The 20,273-nt window shown below is 34.3% G+C and overlaps 1 protein-coding gene across 1 annotated transcript; it reads right to left on the reverse strand.

Annotated features, from left to right (window-relative positions):
• Positions 1-13,617: 13,617 nt before the first annotated feature.
• On the reverse strand, positions 13,618-19,020 carry LOC114186669 (Rubisco methyltransferase family protein). Its single transcript, XM_028074646.2, has 12 exons — positions 18,556-19,020; positions 17,738-17,901; positions 17,296-17,379; positions 17,096-17,153; positions 16,948-17,001; positions 16,453-16,524; positions 16,287-16,367; positions 15,867-16,039; positions 15,313-15,415; positions 15,111-15,242; positions 14,826-14,948; positions 13,618-13,979 (listed from the first exon to the last, which is right to left on the reverse strand). The coding sequence occupies exons 1-12, from the start codon at positions 18,901-18,903 to the stop codon at positions 13,893-13,895; spliced, it is 1,479 nt and encodes a 492-aa protein (XP_027930447.1). The 5' UTR covers positions 18,904-19,020; the 3' UTR covers positions 13,618-13,892.
• Between the last annotated feature and the right edge of the window lie 1,253 nt (positions 19,021-20,273).

Raw genomic sequence — 20,273 nt, forward strand, 5'->3', positions numbered from 1 at the left:
GTGTGTGTGCATAACTTACCCTATCTGTGTCTTTGTGATGATGATCAGATAACTTATTATCCGGGAGCAGATGATTTGACAAGTGAGCCAGTAAATGCTTAGAGGCAGAGTGCAGGTCTCTCTGGGGCTTTTGAAAGGATTTTTATTTAAAGAATTTTGATGTAATTTTAATTATGTTGAACTTTGGTAGATTTTGTAATAAAGTAATTGCGAATATTTGAATTATGTTACAATTAAAGTTTTCTAAATTTTCCCGCATTTTGGGAAATTATGATCATAAATGAGGTTTATTAATATCTTTGTGGAACTTTGCTTTTAATTATTCGTCTATATTTCTTTAAAAGTAATATTCTAAGTAATATTCCTTAGGGATGTTACAACCTAAGGATCTAATTCTGAGATGTTGGAATTAGTTACAGCGGCTATGCAGTAGGTAATCCGACGAGCCTTCTGATTGTTCTCATAAAACTTCCTAGCTACCTTATGATTAACCTTCATCGCCACAACCTTCTCTCTAGCAAGTGGAAAATTCATCTTGAGATGCATTGTTGATACTATTTGAGCTGATGTATGACCTTGTGAAAGACTAGTAAACCTCACTATTGATTGCCTATGGGTCGAGTTACCACTTACAGTCACATGAGACGTTTGAAGACGGACTAAGAAGACTGGGCTAGAAATTGGGCCTTAGTTCACCCAATAGTTAGGTTAAATTTTATTAATAAGATACAATTATGAAAGATCATGTAGTTATTATCTTTGTAATATTTGTTTTTGTTATTATCTTTTGTAACCAAAATATTATCTTATTTTCCAGAGAATAAAAAATTTGTAACTTATTTGCTTATAAACAAAATGCTAACTCCCATGGCTGAAGGACGAAACTATTTTGGCTTAAGGTAGTCATTGACTTAGAGTTAAGAAAGTTCACTTTTTTTTTGCTCTTCGGTTTAATGCACTTAACTTTTTACTAAAGCAAAAAGAAGAATGGTATTATATATCATAACGTAACTAATATTGCATCACCTAGTATTTCTAAAGGAAGGGTATTTTATAAGAAAACTAACCCTAAGGAACCTAATGATATAGGAATACCTATGACCAACATAATTTCTTATGCATATATATTCAACAAACGATATATAAAGGTTGTATTATAATTCATTGTAAAAACAATTTAGATATTGTTAAGATACTAGTAGTTATAATATCTTATGTTACTTATAATATTATGTATATGGGCTTAGCCCATATTTTCTTTATTGTTCATTATAAACACCTTTCGTGAAGACACCTCTCTTGAAGACACAAGAGATGAACACCTTTCTCTGAATCACAGAGAGAACTTTGACCTTAGCTTTCTTAGCAACAGTAGCAGCACTCAATCTCCTCGAAAATCATCTCAGGAAAAGTTATCACTCTACCCAAACTAGGTTTTTCAAAGCTCTTTTGAGAACACTCAGAGAACTCTCTTTTTAGTCACAACACTAGCACTCTAGCTTCTCAGAAAGGTAAATTCGAAGTAGCTATGTTGTTCTTTAAATAAGGAGTTTCAAAAATTAGATCAAAAACTGAATAGTCACGTTCAAACTGACAGGGATAATCGATTATCACGATTATTCCAGTGTGCTTTCTAAAACAAAACTTTGAACAGATAATCGATTATCAGAGGTGATAATTGATTATCACAATGATTTTTACAAAAATGCAAGAGTTATGATCTGGTTGTTGATTCTAAGATATTCTAAGCTTTTTAAACATTTTACAAGATAACTTTAAACATAAAATAGTTGTCTTCATAATGTCTTCCAGGTGGCTTTTAGGTTTCTTTTATAATCATCAAAATCTTGCTTCAGCATTTTAAGTTGTCTTCTACTTTTGCCAACAATCTCCCCCTTTTTGATGATGATCAAAACAATATATTTAAAGTATCTACAATCAGAAATCTTACAAGTAAATTTGTTAGTAGCATTGTGTATTTAAACTTTTTGTTCTCCTGTTTTAATCATTTGAAAAAAGTTTAAGAGAAAAAGCTCCCCCTCAATTACATAGGGTAGATAAATAAAATGCATATTTATTTAAGATCAACCAATTTACAATAGCAAGAGAAAAAAAAAGAACCATAGCAATGATACAAACACCTAAAATTCTGGACTTATGTCATCTTCTTCATCATATTTGTCAAACTTATTTTCTAGATTAGAAATCTTAGAATCAAGTCCTCTAATTAAGCGAGTGACCTCTTCATGTCAAGTAGTGGAGATGAGAAAGAATTTTTCAAGTCTCTGGTTTAAGTTTAAAATGTGATCCTCTAGAGAAGAGGATGAGCCACCAACCCCACTAGATGAACCAATATTGGTGTCAACAGGATGGATAGGAGCAATGGGAGGGCTTTCTTCCTCTTCATTTTCAGAAGGTGGCATGTCATCCTTGCGAACGTAAGTTTTCCCCAAAGGAATAAACTTCATTTGTTTCAAGGAGTTTTTTGCAATTTTGTTGGCATCAATGGTTTGATGAGATTGTTCATCAGATACGTTCACGCCTTTGTACTCACAAATGCGAGAGATAAACAGAGAATAAGGGAGTGGATATTGAGCGAGCCGCTTCGCTTTGAGCATTGCGTCAAGAATGATGCTTGGCCAGTGGATAGGAATATGATTGAGCATAACTCAAATAATCATGAGATCAACTTCACTACACTATGCATGATTTGTACCACGGCGACATAAAATCCAGACAATGAGTTAGTGAAGAAGACGCTCATCAACTTTGAGAGGGCCTGCTAGCAATTTTCTGCCTATTTCTTAATCAGGTTTTCTCAGAAATGATCTATAGGCAAATATTCTTTTAAATCCTTCAATACCTGCAGTTAGAATTGGAGAGGTGCCATCATGAATGGGAAATTAAGCAACATTTTCCCAGATATCATCATCCAGAATGATATCTACTCCTTTCACTTTTGTAAACCCCACTCCATCTCTGAATTTGTAGTTGTAGTAGAAGGCTCGTACTAAGTCAGGATAGTAGGTACCCTGCATTTCTGTGAAGAATTTTACCCCTTGTTCAGCTAGTAACACATGAATTGTAAAACGACAGTTGACAAACCATTGAGATTTGATGAATTTTGGAGTGATGAGAGGCTTGTCTTTCCATAAAGTGATGAATTCATATCTCCTTTCTTCATCTGAAATCAAACCTTCAATGGATGCAGTGCAAGATGTAGTTAGAGGTTGAGTAGCACGAGATGCAGTTCTTCTACGGGTAGGAATCTTCCTGCGAGATGCTTCAGCCATTTGTCCATGTGGAGGATAAAGGGAGCTTGAAGGTTTTTGAGAAAATGGAGGGTTCTTGAGTTTTTAATGTGTGAAAAGAGTGGAACAGTGACCAAAGTGGTTTGCATTTATAGGGAAGGATCTCCAACGGCCAAATGCACGCATTTTAATGCAAATCTAGCCGTTACAACGGCTAGTTTTTGAAATATCTTGGTCCAACGACGCATGATAATCGATTATCTGAATGTGATAATCAATTATTGTTTCAAAAGTTGTGTAAAACATGAATCCTGACGAACCGATAATTGATTATCTTTAGTGATAATCGATTATTCCAGAATGGTTTTGATACTTTGGTTTAGAAGTAGTGATAATCGATTATTGAGTGCAATAATCAATTATTCCAAAATGTGTTGGAATTTTAAAGGGAGACTAATAATCGATTATTGACTAAGATAATCGATTATTGATGCGCTGATTTTCGGATTTTTGGAGGATTTTGAGTTTTGGCATTTTTAAGAGATCTCTAATATGCCCAAGTCTCTCCTGAGTTCATAAAATCTATCTTTAGCTAATGGTTTGGTAAAGATATCAACTAATTGATGCTTTGTATCTACATATTCTATCTCACAGTTTCCCTTATTTATGTGATCCCTTAAGAAATGATGTCTTATTTCAATGTGCTTTGTCTTAGAGTACATGATGGGATTTTTGGTTAAATTAATAGCACTAGTATTATCACATTTCAAAGGTACATGATTTAGAAAAATATTATAATCTTCTAACTGATGTTTCATCCAAAGAATTTTAGCACAACAGTTTCCAACTCCTATGTATTTAGCCTCTATAGTTGACGAAGCCACACAAGCTTGTTTTTTGGAGTGCGAAGAAACTAATGAACTTCCTAAGAGGTGACAAGTACCACTGGTACTTTTTCTATCTATTTTACAACCACCATAGTCAGTGTATGAATAGCCTATCAAACTAGGGGATGCTCGTGAAGGATACCAAAGTCCAAAACATGTAGTTCCGTTTAAATATTTTAAGATTCTTTTCACAGCAGTAAGATATGATTCTTTTGGATTGGCTTGAAAACAAGCACACACACATACAGATTGCATAATATCAAGTCTACTCGCAGTAAGATATAACAATGAACCTATCATGCCTCTAAACATAGTTTGATTTACCTCTATTCCTGATTCATCTTTGTCTAAATAGCAAAAGGTTCCCATAGGAGTACTTGCTTCCTTAGCAGTATCCATTCCAAATTTCTTAAGTACTTCATTACAATACTTAGATTGAGAAATGAAGGTTCCATTTTTCATTTACTTAATTTGCAGACCCAAAATGAATGTCAATTCTCCCATCATTGACATTTCAAACTCTCCCTACATTATACTTGCAAAACCCTTACATAGAGAATTATCAGTATCCATTCCAAATTTCTGAAGTACTTCTTTACAGTAGTTAGATTGAGAAATGAAGGTTCCATTTTCCATTTGCTTAATTTGCAGACCCAAAAAGAATGCCAGTTCTCCCATCATTGACATTTCAAACTCTCCTTGCATTATACTTGCAAAACCCTTACATAGAGAATTATCAGTAGATCCAAATATTATATCATCTACATAAATTTGAACTAATAAAATATGTTCACCTACTCTTTTAATAAACAGAGTTAAATCAATTTTTCCTCTTTCAAAATTATTTTCTAGCAAAAATGTGCTTAATCGTTCATACCAAGATCTAGGTTCTTATTTTAATCCATACAATGCTTTCTTCAATTTAAAAATGTGATTAGGAAACTTATAATCTTCAAAACCAGGTGGTTGTTCAACATACACATATTCTTTAATCAATCCATTTAATAAGGCACTTTTAACATCCATCTGATATAGTTTAAATTTCATGCAAGAAGCATAAGCAAGAAGTAAACGTATAGCTTCTAACTTGGCAACTGGAGCATAAGTATCATCATAATCTATACCTTCTTCTTGTATGTATCCCTTTGCTACAAGTCTGACTTTGTTCTTAGTGATGTTTCCATCTTCATCCAGTTTGTTTCTGAACACCCATTTTGTTCCTATGACTTTGTTAGAATCATCCCTTGGAATCAGTTCCCAAACTTCATTCCTTTCAAATTGATTAAGCTCTTCTTGCATTACAATGCACCATTGATCATCTTGAAGAGCTTCTTCTACATTTTTGGGTTCTATCTGTGAAACAAAAGCAATAATCATACAGAAATTTGACATATTTCTCTACTCCCTTTGATATATCTCCAATGACATTTTCCAGAGACAATCCTCTAGGTGATATCCAGCTTTTGGCAAGATCTTCAGGTTCAGACAGTGGATTCTCATTTAGGTACATTTCATCAAGAGTTTCTTTAAGATATTCTTCATCACCTACATTTGTTTTATTTGACTCAAGAGGATTTTCCTCAAGGTCCACAATTTCATCAAAAACATGCATGGATTCTTCTACATTTAAGGTTCTTCTATTAAAAACTTTGTAGGCTTTACTAGTTAGTGAATATCCTAAGAAAATAGCTTCATCTGCTTTAGAATCAAATTTACCCAAATTTTCTTTTCCATTGTTTAAGACAAAACATTTGCATCCAAATATTTTTAAATGTGCTACATTAGGCTTTCTTCCTTTAAATAATTCATAAGGGGTAATTTTCAAGATAGGTCTAATGAGCATCCTATTTAGTACATAACAAGCCGTGCTTACAGCATCAGTCCAAAAATATTTAGGCACTTCATATTCATTCAACATTGTGTGAGCTAGTTCCTCTAAGGATATATTTTTCCTTCCTACAACTCCATTTTGTTGAGGAGTTCTAGGTGCAGAAAAATGATGCATAATTTCGTTCTCTTCACAAATTTTTTCAAACAATTCATTTTGAAATTCCCCACCATGATCACTTCTCAAAATTTCAATTTTCAAATCCTTTTCATTTTGAATCACTTTTGCAAATTTCTTAAAAGCTTTAAAAGCCTCACTTTTTAGTATATCTTGAGTAGTCATCAACAATAACAACAACATAGTAATTTCTCCCAAAGCTTTTTATCCTAGAAGGACCAAACAAATCCATATGCAAAAGTTCTAATGGCTTTGATGTAGAAATCACATTTTTTGAATGAAATGATGAGTTTACTTGTTTTCCTTTTTGACAAGTAGCACATAATCTATCTTTTTCAAACTTTATTTTCCAATTACTAAGTCTTTAGAGATTAGTTTGTTTAAATGTTGCATATGAATATGAGCATCTCGTTTATGCCACAACCATGGATTTTCTTCTTTAACAACCAAACAAGTTATATCACTAGATGATGCATTATCAAGATCAATCAAGTAGATGTTATTATGTCTCATACCTTTCAAGGTGACTTCCTTAGAGTCCTTTTGATGAATAGTGCAGTAGTCACTCTCAAAGATGACTTTGAGTCCTTTATCACATAATTGGCTTATGCTGAGAAGATTATGCTTTAGTCCTACCACAAATAGTACATCCTTGATCTCCAATGTATTTCCTCCACCAACATCACCCGTTCTAAGTATTTTTCCCTTGTTATCCCCATATGTAACAAATCTTTGTTCCTTTCTTTTAAAGTTCTTAAACTTCCTTTTATCTTCATTCATGTGCCTTGAACAACAACTGTCAAGATACCACATTGATTTCTTGGATTTAGAAGTCATCTGCAAAATAAAGAAACAATTTCTTTAGGTCCCCAACAACTTGTTTGGGTCCTTAGGGTTAGAATAAAAATATCTACCTATGAACAGGCACCCACTGATACTTCCCATTTGGAACACCAAAATGTTTAATATTGCATTTATTTGAAGTATGACCATTTTTCATGCAATAAAAACAAGTAGCAGTACATACATATGCATTCATAGAATAAGAAGTTCCTTTTTCTACCCAAATTCTACGAGTTCTTTTAATTTTATTTTTCTTATTATAATTATGAGCATGCTTGTTCTTATTTGGATTTTTTTTAAGATCAAGTTTTTCAGAATTTTTATTTTCCAATGCATCTTCAAGATGTTTCTCCAAAATACATATATCAAACATGTAACTTTTACAAGAAGCACATTCAATAGTTTCTTTTTCTTTGTTTTCTAATATTGAAATTTTATTTTTCAAATTTTCTTCTTCAAAAGAGATTTTTCAAACTTACTTTGCAAATCTTTAAAATCAGATTTTAATTTTCTGTGAGCAGTATCTAATTTACTAGATTTAACAAGTAATTGTTGAAATGCATCATAAAGATCATAATAGTCATTTTCATTGCAAGTAGAACTTACCTCGCTGTCAGAATCATCATGATTAGCCATCAACCAGAGATTTGCTTCTTCATTTTCAGAATCATTAGAATTTGATGTGCTTGAGGCATTATTTTCCCATGTTATGTATGCCTTTTTCTTAAAAAAATGTATGCCCTTCCTTTCTTCACTTTTCTTTGAATTTGGACAATCAGCTTTGACATGTCCAGTTTCTCCACATCCATAGCACTTGAAGTTTGAAGATCATCCTTGATTCTCCTTCTTATTGCTCTTGAATTGATTTTTACCTTTGGCCTTCATGAATTTTGTAAACTTCTTAATCATCAGACTCAGATTCTCATCATCATTAGAGTCTTCTTCTTTTTGCTTTTTGCTTTTTGCTCTTTATAACTTTAGATTTAAATGCAATATTTTTGTTTCTTCCAAGATCTTCTTCTTCATTTAATCTACCCAGTTCAAGCTTGTGCTCTCTTAGCTTTCCAAATAGAGTTGCCATCGTCATCGTTGCAAGATTTTGGGACTCCATGATGGTCGTCATCTTTGGCTGCCAAGTCCTGTTCAAGGATTTAAGAATTTTTATATTCAATTCATCAGTGTTAAAAGTTTTACCTAGACCCGTGAGATGATTGACGATGTGTGTAAATCTTTTCTGCACATCATAGATGGTTTCTCCTTGTTGCATCTGAAACATTTCATATTCTTGGATCAAGGAGTTATTGCGTGCCCTTTTTACGTCATTTGTTCCTTCATGAGTCACACGCAAAATTTCCCTCATATCACGTGCACTGGTGCAGACTGAGATTCTGTAAAACTCATCAAGGGTTAAAGCATATGAAATAATATTTCTAGCCTTAACATCGTACTAAGCTCGTCTATTTTCATTTGCAGTCCATAATGAGAATGGCTTTGGTTCCTACACATCATTAACAACATTAGCAGGCACAAATGGACCATTTAAGACAGCATCCCAAATACCCCTATCAACAGATTCCAAAAATATTTGCATTCTAACTTTCCAAAAGGGGTAATTTTCACTAGTGAAAATAGGAGGTCTGTTGATAGATGCTCCCTCAGCAAAGGTTTGATTTTGTCTAACCATTTTCGAAAATTTTGAAGAACTATCAAAGAAAGCTCTGATACCAATTGTTGGTATCACGCATCGGAATGTTTAGCGTTTGGACAAAAACCAAGAGGGGGTGAATTGGTTTTAAGTAAAAAATTAATACTTTAAAATTTTTCCGAAATTTTACTGTTTAATTTGATATTAGTTCCTTTATATGCAACAATAGTTTCAATATAGAGATGGAGAAGAAGATTGAACACAAGTATTTATACTGGTTCAGATTAAAAGATCCTACGTCCAATTGTTAATCTCTCAAATAAAGAGATTAACTCAATCACTAACAAATATCATATTACAATCAGATAACAAAAGAATAGGGAAAGAAAACACCTCTATTGAAGACACAAGAGATGAACACCTTTCTCTGAATCACACAAAGAATCTTGACCTTAGTTTTCCTAGCAACAACAACAACACTCAATCTCCTAGAAAATCCTCTTAGGAAAAGTTATCGCTCTACCCACATTAGGCTTTTCAAAGCTCTTTTGAGAACACTCAGAGAACTCTCTTTGCAGTCACAACACTAGCACTCTAGCTTCTCAAAAAGGTAAATTCGAAGTAGCTCTGTTGTTCTTTAAATAGGGGTTTCAAAAATTAGGTCAAAAATTGAATAGTCACGTTCAAACTGACAGGGACAATCGATTATCACTAGTGATAATCGATTATTCCAGTGTGCTTTCTAAAAACAAAACTTTGAGCAGATAATCAATTATCAGATGTGATAATTGATTATACCAGTGCTTTTCTGAAAAATTGGACTCAGCTCAGGATAATTGATTATCCTAAGTGATAATCGATTATCACAATGATTTTTACAAAAATGCAAGAGTTATGATTTGGCTATTGATTCTAAGATATTCTAAGCTCTTTAACCATTTTACAAGATAACTTTAAACATAAAACACTTGTCTTCATAATGTCTTCCAGATGGCTTTTAGGTTTCTTTTATCATCATCAAAATCTTACTTAAGCATTTTAACTTGTCTTCTGCTTTTGCCAACTTATATTTAATTTTCACTATATTTACTCTTTTACTGCCATTCAAATGTTGGGTGTATCTATTTTATAGTATATGTTAATGATATTGTTCTTACCAGCAATGATCACCATGACATTTCCCAAATGGAACAACACATTTGTCACCACTTTCAAACCAAAGATATTAGCAAACTGAAATACTTCTTGGGGATTGAGGTAGCAAAATCTAACAGTGGTACTTTTATATCTCAAAGAAAGTATGCATTCGATATTTTGGAGGAAACTAGGTTGATGAACTCAAAATCTGTTGACACACACATGGATCCCAATATCAAACTCCTCTAGTCAGGGGGAGCCTTTCTAAGATCATGAGAAGTATAGTATATTAGTTGAAAAATTGAACTACCTTACTTTTACTCATCCTGACATTTCCTTTGCAGTCAATGTGGTGAGTCAATTTCTCAATTTCCCATGTGTAGATCATTAGAATGCAATCATTCGTATATTAAAGTACATTGAAGGATCTCCTGAAAAATGTTTATTACATGGTCACAGTAACCATACTAAAGTTGTCTATTATTTAGATGTTAAATGGGCAGGGTCTCTTTCTGATAGAAGATCTGATTTTGGCTACTATGTTTCCATTCAAGGTAACTTGATTTCTTGGAAGATCAAGAAACAAAGTGTTGTGACAAGATCTAATGTAGAAGCATAATATAAAGTTATGGCCTCAATCACTTATGAACTTGTGTGACTTAAACAATTACTTTAAGAATTACAATTTGGAGATGTCACTCAACTTACAGTTATATGTGACAATCAAGTTGCTATTCATATTAGCTCTAATCTTGTCTTTCATAAAGGACCAGGCACATTAAGATTGACCGTCATTTTGTTCAAGAAAAGATTGTATCTAGAGACATCAAGACTGAGTTTGTTAACTCAAGTGATCAGTTAAAAAATATTTTCACTAAATCTTTATGAGGACCTAGAATTAATTATATTTGTAACAAACTTGGTACTTAAATTTATTTGTACCATCTTGAGGGAGAGTGTTAAATATTGTTAAAATATTGATATATGTTAGTTACAATATTATGTATTTGGACTCAATCCATATTGTTCATTATAAATATATTACCTACACGAGTAATTACTCCTATATCATATTTTCACTCTATTCAATAAACTCCATGTGTCACATTAAACACCGAAAGTGTCATTTGCTAAAGAGAAATTTTAAATTTATTTCATAAAATGCATGGATGAAATAAATTTATATTAAGCTTAGAAACTAAATACAATCTTTTAAAATAATTTGGAATAAAAAACACATTTAGTTTTTGTAAGGCCCCCTTTATTTATTTGCTTTTCTACCCTAATTTTTAAGGGCTCATCCTAAGCAGATAGGCCTAAAGGTTGGCCCATAGGGTGTCAAGCTCCCTAAAGCAGCCAAACACCCTTATTTTGCACCCACTTGCAAAAAGAAAGCCACTTACTCTTTCCTTTCTCTCCATAGAAGCTCTGCTAGGGTTTGGTACCACCTTGGTCAAGCTAGTTTGAACTTATTCCTTTCCCACGTAAGTTGTCCCTTATCCAATACTTTCCTTTTCCTAGCACTGTTGTCTTGGTTCCAACTAAGGTTTCTCTTGGTAACTTTGTTTCCTTCTGTTCCTTTATTTCTCTAGCTCACTAAGTTATTCCTAGAGCTACCATGCTCAACTGTTTGAGTGTCTGAGACCTTGGCTAGCATTTTCCAGGTAAGGGAAGCTAGGGTTTCGTATTTAAAATCTATTTTTCCTATTTTTGGTTCTGTTTTGCGTTTCTGATGCTTGTGTGATGTCCACGATGGAATGAATATGCATGGTTTTCTGTTTGGATGAATCTCTGGTTTTGCAGGCGTAGAACAGTGAGGGAGAACTGTTATTTTTGCCCAAGCGAGCTCGTCTCGCCTAGGCGAGAGTAGTAGAAGCTCGCCCAGGGGTTTTCGCTCGAGCACTCGCTCAGACGAAAAATTGAGTTTTTGAGTTAAAAACCATCTCGCTCAAGCGAGATGGCCTCGCCTAAGCGAGAGTTCGCAAAACCCCTAGGACCTCTATTCACAGTCTCGCTTGAGCGAGAGCTTGCAGCTTGAGCGAGAGCACTCCTCTCGCCTGAGCGAGGGCTCCTAGCTTGAGTGAGACCTTACGTAGACCGCACTATTTTCTTTCATGATTGTTATTGATTATATGATTGGCTAGTTTGCTATGTTCAAAGTCTGAAGTATGCGAATATGCCTGAAATCTCTGATGTTATGGACTGGATTGATGAGTTTGGTATGACCTTGGCATGGAACACAAATGGGATGGTTGGTTATAAATGTTGGTATGGAATTGGTATGTAAAATGACTTTATGTTGGTTGGAGAAACATAATTTTGGTGTGGTCAGGACGTAATTCCACGATGGTTGCGTGGTAGTGCCTCATTGGTCAGGACGTAATTCCATGGATCTCTAGGTGAGATCTCATGGTGGTGCTTCATTGGTTAGGACGTAATTCCACGATGGTTGCGTGGTGGTGCGTCATGGTCATGACGTAATTCCATGACCCCTATTAGAGGGAGCTCATGGTGGTGCCTAATACTTAGGACGTAATTCCACGAAGTTCGTTGTGGTGCCTCATTATATAATTTAGTAAGGATTCAAGTAAGGACTGCATCCTAACACTCTAAAGAGTCAGTTAGTCTCACGTAGAGCGTATTGACTCAACTGGTGAGAATAGCGGGAGACCCTAGTCTTTGGCAGGATAATGGCCTTAGATGTTTGAAGGCTAACCTTATGAGTGGTAGGGTGAAACCCATTGACAATTGGCTCTACAGAGCAGTAGAGGCCACACAAGTGCAAGCCTCCGGTGAATTCGACTAATTATATGTATCCGGATAAGTCATGTCTTGAGTCTTAGTGTCTTGTTTGCGAGTCATCACATGCTTAGTTGATGTATGTATCTTTGACTATCAAATTGTATGCAATTGCATGATAAAACATTTTTTCCACTCTAGCTTACCCTTTCTGCTTTTCTTGTGTGTTGGGTGTGTTTTCTTCTTTTGCGATGATCATCAATTTATTGATGAGAGCATATGTGAGAACTCCTCGTGGTCATCAAGGTGATGGAGATTCCGCTACATAACTTTGAGTTGGATCCTATTTCTTCGAGTTTCTTTTGGGGCTGTAGTCCATGTACTACGTTGCTCTTTGAACCTTTATGTTGAATGCCATTAAATCTTTATCCTGTTTTGTATTGACATCGTGGTGTACCTTAGTTTCCTTCCTAAGTACGTTGCATTATTGTAAAGAATGATAATATACTCTATAACTTTGCTCTTAATATTATTTTAACGTTACATTTAATTAAGATTATTATTTATATGCGACGTTACATCTTTTGTTTCAAAATTTGGATTACTTCAATTTGACATCATTGATTTTTGTACATTGTTAAATCTTTCATGCCAAAAGGTTGATTTTATTAAAATTTTACAATTGTTTACCGCTTGCTTCATATATATGAGTTAATGTCCCCATTATTATTTGTTATTATTGTATGGATTATTCTTTAGAATTATATTTTATGATCTATGTTTCTTACCTTCGAGTGTATTTCATAAGTCTGTGTGCATAGCAAGTGATTACTTATCCTGTATCATATTTAACCCCTTTTAATTGTTAAGATAGGAGTATTATGGTAATTGTTTAAATTAAGAAATAATTAACAATTTCATTTTTTTTAAATCAATCACAATTACAAAAATTTTACTCATTTTTTTTGACTATGTTCTCCTAATCTAAATAATTTCACATTCTACTCTATTTTTCTTCTTTTCTTTCCTTTTATAGTCTCCCATTTTCCATCACTTGATCCAAAGAGAGGTTACATCCTAAACTCGGCACCAAATAGGAAAATCATAATCTGCCCAAAACAAGTTTTTTACATTGAAAATACAAACAACTAAGGAAAAAGAAAAAGAAAATATTTGGATCAATAGATACACAAGCCTATTTTACAATCATCCCACCCCCCCCCCCCCTCTTTTCTATTTCATGTCTTGCTTTTCCAACATTGAAGAAAAAGACTGGACCTGTTTTTCTCAAAGTTCATCATGCTCAAGGGTGAGATAGATTTTATTTCAAAAAAAGGGAAAGCAAGGGATAATCAGGGCAGAAACTGATGCACCAGTGAATGTCCTCATTGAAAAAATTTCCGGAAACCGTTGAATATTTTTAGGGCTCTTAACTCACCAGCCCTCATGTCTCTCAGTTTTCTTCTGAGTATCTGCAATCATTATTAAAAGGCATCCAGAATTAGTGCAAAGCATGTATTATATTGTGAAAGAGTCGTATGTTACCTTTGTTGAGTTGTGAAGTTACAAAAGAAAGTATCAAGCTAATTTGGACTTGGAGGTCTATTATTTACTTTTTGTATTATTTCATCCTTTTATTTCAATGCTTCATTTTTCAGACAAATGTATAAACTTATATGCTTGACAATATTCAAGTGTATGCACCCATCATAGTCATTCTTACATTTTGGATTTGGGTTTATATTTAACTCAACTATCCATAACAGGTTTTTCCTTCACTTATATGCTATATTTTCACCACATTGCTATTAGGATGTTATTGGACCCTCATAGATATTCAATCCTGCAAAACATTATCCTTAACATGTTCGATCTATAGAGTGAGAGAAGTGCTGAAGATCTTGACTAGAAATGTTATCAAAATAAAACATATAAATGGGAGACATGTATCACCTTAAAAATTGGTTTTATACGGTTGAAGTAAGCCCTGACCAAAATTATGAGTTGCAACAAATGCATTACTAGGTAAGTGTGGACCCCTGTCCCTCATTCCTAAATTTTCGTACAATAATATACAGTATATATATTTTTTTAAAAGCATCTTCTGTAATTTTACAATTTAATTTGTTCACTTCTGACCCCTCTTCATTTTTTTGGAAAGTGAAGAAGAAACATTTGTACATCAAACAAACTACGAGTGATTAGAAACAAAGAAGCTACAATACAAACAGGGTATATCCTAACTTTAATTTTTAAAAAGCAGCAGTTATATGGATTAAGGGATGGAGAAATTTAAAAATGTAAGCATATAAACTTACATATTGAGCACGAAATAATATCCTTCTCTCGCTATTACACAAGTCCACAGCTAGCTGTTTCAGAAAAAGCCTTCTATTGAGTTGTTTAGGAGAAGTCACATCCAAATCAAGTGATCCACTTGCCTGCAACAAAAAATTTCAATGCTCATTTGTGATACTTTTGATTGCCATGCAGGTAAAAGGGAAAGGGCTAGGATTAAATCATTTTATGTAACTTGATAAATGAGCTTTTTAAACTATGGCTATAAAAAGAGATTAAGCTTCCTTATTAAAGTGTTTCCTTGCCTGCAAGAACTTGTTGTATTTTGATATGCTTGCTTCACAGCTGTCTAGTATGAATTGCAATGCTTGCTCCTCTATTTCAGGATATCTCAAATCCTTCTTGGAGATGGTATTATTTGATGCTGCAGCAGCCATCTGTTAAAAGAATCACTCATAGGGTTATACAACATCCAAAGAAATTTCTTTCAGATTTTTAGTATCAGACCTCTTCAAAATTTTCTCCCATGCTTGAAGGACTGACAGCTAAATAAGCATAAGCCATTAATTCCAATGGCCAACCAGTTATCTGTATAGGAAAACACTGAGATCTGATAACAATAGAACAAACAAGTTAGTAACCGGTTCAATTACAAGTATATCTCAGAAAGCTGTTTCAAGGGCATACCAGACCAGAAAGAAATATTAATGTTTCCCATCTGAAAAATGAAGTCCTAAGTGAATCAGGAAAAAAGTACGCAACAAACGGCTATAGCCGTTTTGAAGTATGGACACTTCTATAAAGTAATTCACATGCTAAAAAGATAGAAAATATAAATTTTATGATATTTGTTGGAAAATTAAATATTGGAAATACCTCAGTCCTGAGTGAAATCAAGTGTCGAAAAATGCCAATTGATACAAAATTTTCAGTGAATGTTTTGATAGAACTTCTATGAAGGTATAAAATAGAATGCTTAAGAAAATAATTTTACAAGACCAGAAGCCAAGGAACATCATCCTTATACGTATAGGTATAATTATGTAATTTTAGGTACTCACGCTGATAATCCATATTTTTTCAACAGTTCTAACTTCTCCTTGTAGGATGCATCGGATTTCTTAAGTGACAGTGACAACTCAACTGAATCACTGGGATTGCCACCTTCCTTCGGAACAAATCCATAAGATAGCAAAAGCTCCCCATTTGATTTTTTTCCATACGAAATAAACACCTGTGCAATTTGATGCAGGCAATCAATTGCAATCTATAAATTTAAATAAAATTGCTCCTACAGCTCCTATCAATTGATATTTTACTTTTGAGGAAATATTGCAAACTGCATAGGCTTAATTGTTTTACTCGTGCATGTAGCACAGTGCACCTTTTCAAGGAACAAGGAATTTGTATCCATTTACTTGGGCTATTGTTTTCTCAAAAAGTTTAATTTAACAAATTCAAATCTGCCAATTTATGTTTACCTGCTCACCTGGTTGATAGGGCCGATCTGTCGTGAAGACAATTCCCTTTGATTGCTTGTCATAATCCAAAAATGTCTCCACCTGGATCAGTTAAAAATAAATCATCATTAAACATCCTAGGAAAGAAGTTTGAGGAATCTATATATGTTTTGGAGAAACAACATACCTCACAGCTATGATTTAGCATATCTGCCCAAGGAACCAATGCAACCTGTCCATCCATTGAGGGTAACCGAACCTGCATGGTACAAAAGAATATGAATGATATGTGCCAACAAACAACCATTTGTGTTAACTATGAAACAACACAACCAAGTAACCAAAATTAATTGATTAAAAGAGATTACATAAAAGGCAGAAAATAATATAGTCAGTTTTGAATTGAACAAATATTGCACATAAAGTTATTTATTCTCCCAGTGATTACTTTTCAAATGTTGCAATTTTTGGAACTGTTATTTCAGACCTGAGACATTTCAGCATTTTAGTTTTGGATCTTAACTCTCTTTCAAAATCATCTGTTATGAATTCATATGGCATAGTCTGTGCATGGAAGTTATATAGAAAATATGGAAATTCTCAGTAACCGTAATTGTATTGTGCCGATGAGGAAGAGAATGAAATTTAATTTGGTTTCATTTCATCTACCCGGTTGACTCACCAAGCGGGAGAAAAGAATACCGAACGACCATTTGAACGACTCCATGTTGAACACCTGAAAGTTACACGTATAACATATTTAGATAATTACTGGAGACCGGTTTTCCTGAGCTATTAACTTTCCACACTGTTTAATGTAAGATAATCACCTCATCAGGGAATAAATCAGGATATTTGGAAAATATTCTGACCCTCAAATCATTGTATCTAGAGAAGAGGGAAATGATTATGGGAAGAGACAGGAATATTCAATCAAGAAAACACATTAGAATGAGGCCAACTACCAAAAAGAGGGGTAACCGAAAATAAATCCCAGAACAAATAAAAGGTACAAACAATTGGTCCATACGTTCCAATAACATTATTAATCCTTTCAATTGCTCTCTCCCTAATCTGGGAAGCTTCCAAGTAGCGATCTAGCTCCGCTTGTGACCTGAAATGATATAAATGCTCCACTGGTGAAGATGTAAGAGAGGAGAATGAAAAAAAACAGTGATGTATAAACCACATACAATTGTATATTGAAATCAAAATGATACTTTTAGAAGGGTTATAATGTATGAATATTAAACACCACATGTTCTAATTGTCTTCACCTTAATTTCATTTTTGGATAGGTTTAGATTGGAGAGATTATTGTGAAGAAATCTCCTCATTTTTATTTCTAACATGATGTCATTAGCAAAGTTATTAAATATTTCAAACCCTAACTTCCATTTCTCACTCATTAATATTCATTTCTCTCATCCTTCCCAAACAAAGCTCTAAAAAGATAAGAAAAGTTCAGCTACCAGTAAAGAAGCGAGTAAGGTTGACGAGGTAAGGCTGATATATAATTGCTCCATCTTGAAGATTCCATGAGGCTAGCTTCACTTATGAGGTAAGTTGCAAGCAAAGGCCAATCTGGCACTGAATTTCTTTTCAATACCTCACCAGTTTCAGGGCGACTCCATTCCTAACAACCGGAACACACACACACCAATCAGATGCATTGGAAAGTAGCTTAACTAGATTCCCATACTGAACCAACCAAGTTTTATAAAGTTCCCATTTCTAATATCAGTAAAACCAATATTTCAGTGAACAGCAGACATAAAAATAAAAAGGACAGCAAATCAACTAAGATTGTTCTTTATATTCATAGGGTATCAAACTTTATGAGAACTTTGAACTTAGTAGTGCTGTTGACACTGACAATATAATTGGGATAAAACTCAAATACAGTACCATAATACTGTGGCACTGCTCTTCAACAAAAAAGGTTAAACAATTGAATAGACAATAATGATGGCAACAACCAAAGATTACTATTGCACGTACCAACAAATTTGAATAAGAAAAGGTTAAACAATTGAACAAACAATAGTGATGGTAACAACCAAAGATTACTAGTGAACGTACCAACACATTTAAATAAAAAAGGTTAAACAATTGAATAAAGAACAGTGATGATAACAACAAGAAATTACTAGCGAATGTACCAACAAATTTAAATAAAAAAGGTTAAACAATTGAATATACAATGGTGATGGTGAAAACCAAAGACTACTATGTATGTACCAACAAATTTGAATTCAAAAAAATTGAATGAATGGAAAAGAGAGGTTACTGAATTGGGAGTGATGACAAGAGAGGGAGGCACAAAGAGCAGCTTCTCCCCTTTCCGTATGTTCTTCAAAGCCACAAGTCCTCTCTCTCCCACCTCCACCCTATCTATCCCCATCTTCTGCGGCGGAAGACCCGATTCCGACAGCCAACTCTGCAATGCCGACGCACTCTCCAGCGACTCAATCTCGCATCCCCAAGCCACCGCATTCTGGGGAGTCGAACCGGCAGACACCGAGCATCGAACCTGGGGCTTCCGTGGGAGGCTCAGGGGACGGTGAGACACTTGGGAGTGGGGTTGGAAACGGGGAAGGAGAGTGGAAAAGAAGCTGATTGTTGAAGCTTCGGCCATGGCCGAGATGAAGAACAACGCCAAACAGAACCTTATCTGATCAACTTCAATTCCAAGAGAGGAATGGTGCTAATCGAAGGAAAAAAATACATTTACTCATTTTTTTTTCTATTAAAATTTGCTTCTTATTTTCTCTTTTTTCCATTTCTGACTATTATGGTCTTTTTAAAAACTTATTTGATGCTATCCCGACAAAATATTTCGAATTTTAGTTTTTTTAGTTATTTTTTAATTTTTGATTTTTTTTCATCCTTTCGTCTCCTTCCTACACATTACGTAGTGACCTTCTCCATGAGCAAGAAAGCTTCAAGCATGAAAGATGAGTTCAAGTAGAACATGGGGTGAAAAAGCAATGGAGGAAAAATTGAAGGATGTTTTGGTATGTTTTAAGTGAGTAGATGATAGTGTTTGGATGCTCTCAAGAGAGGTTAGGCTAACAGAAGAAGAACGGTGGCTAGAGGAAATATAGAAAGGATGCTCTAACCTATGATAATCTAAAAGAGTAGTATGACACAAATTTGAGAGCATAACAATATTCAATTCGTAGTTGATTTTTATACGAGGAAGACATCTCTATTTATAAGCTAACTAAACCTATAGGTGTCTCCAAAATAGAGAAGCAAAAATCGTAATTACTCAAGCTTGGAGACCAAGTTAAAATCCTTTCCATTAGGCGATGTACACATAGCCATTAATCATCTCCATTAAGAGAAGGATACATGGCCACAAATTCTCTCCATTAAAAGAGTGATACTTGGCCACTACTCTCCTAAGGATGAAACACCAAGAAGCACTCAACATTGGAGAGCAAGGCTTCTTAGGCACATGTTGACCTAGGTGAACCCTCCAAAAAGGCGCTCTTCTTTAGGTCATCTCACCTCAGTCCAAAATCCTACACTACATGGCCCAAAAGGATAAGAGTTTGGGCCCACTTTCCACAGATGAAGCCTACTCTTCTTGAATGTGGTTGGCCATGGCTAAGGGGGTTACCTCAAATCAATAGGGTTTTCTCCTTCATCATCCTCCTTGCTTTTGGTTAGGGTTGGTCTTCTTCCTCCCGGATCAAAAACCTCCATATAATAAGCATAACACAAGATGAGAGTTAGATGAATAATTATCCAAAACATGTAGCTCCCAAGGATTATACACCTTTAATCAAATGAATGACAAACATTAGGATTTAGGAGCATTTTCTTTTAAGCTCCTGTTTGCCCTGTGTTGAATCCATGTATTTTTGGAGTGACTTATCTTTTTAACACATGGTCTTATTTGGTCTTGTCTTTTCATTTTACAAGAGGAAGATGGAAAGATGACCTCTTTTAACTCTCCATACAAGCCTTTGGCCCTGAGCATGAGTACTCTTTTGTTAG

Source organism: Vigna unguiculata, chromosome 6, assembly GCF_037176805.1.
Source record: "Vigna unguiculata cultivar grain cowpea cultivar isolate G323 ecotype 2 chromosome 6, ASM3717680v1, whole genome shotgun sequence".
NCBI lineage: Eukaryota > Viridiplantae > Streptophyta > Magnoliopsida > Fabales > Fabaceae > Vigna > Vigna unguiculata.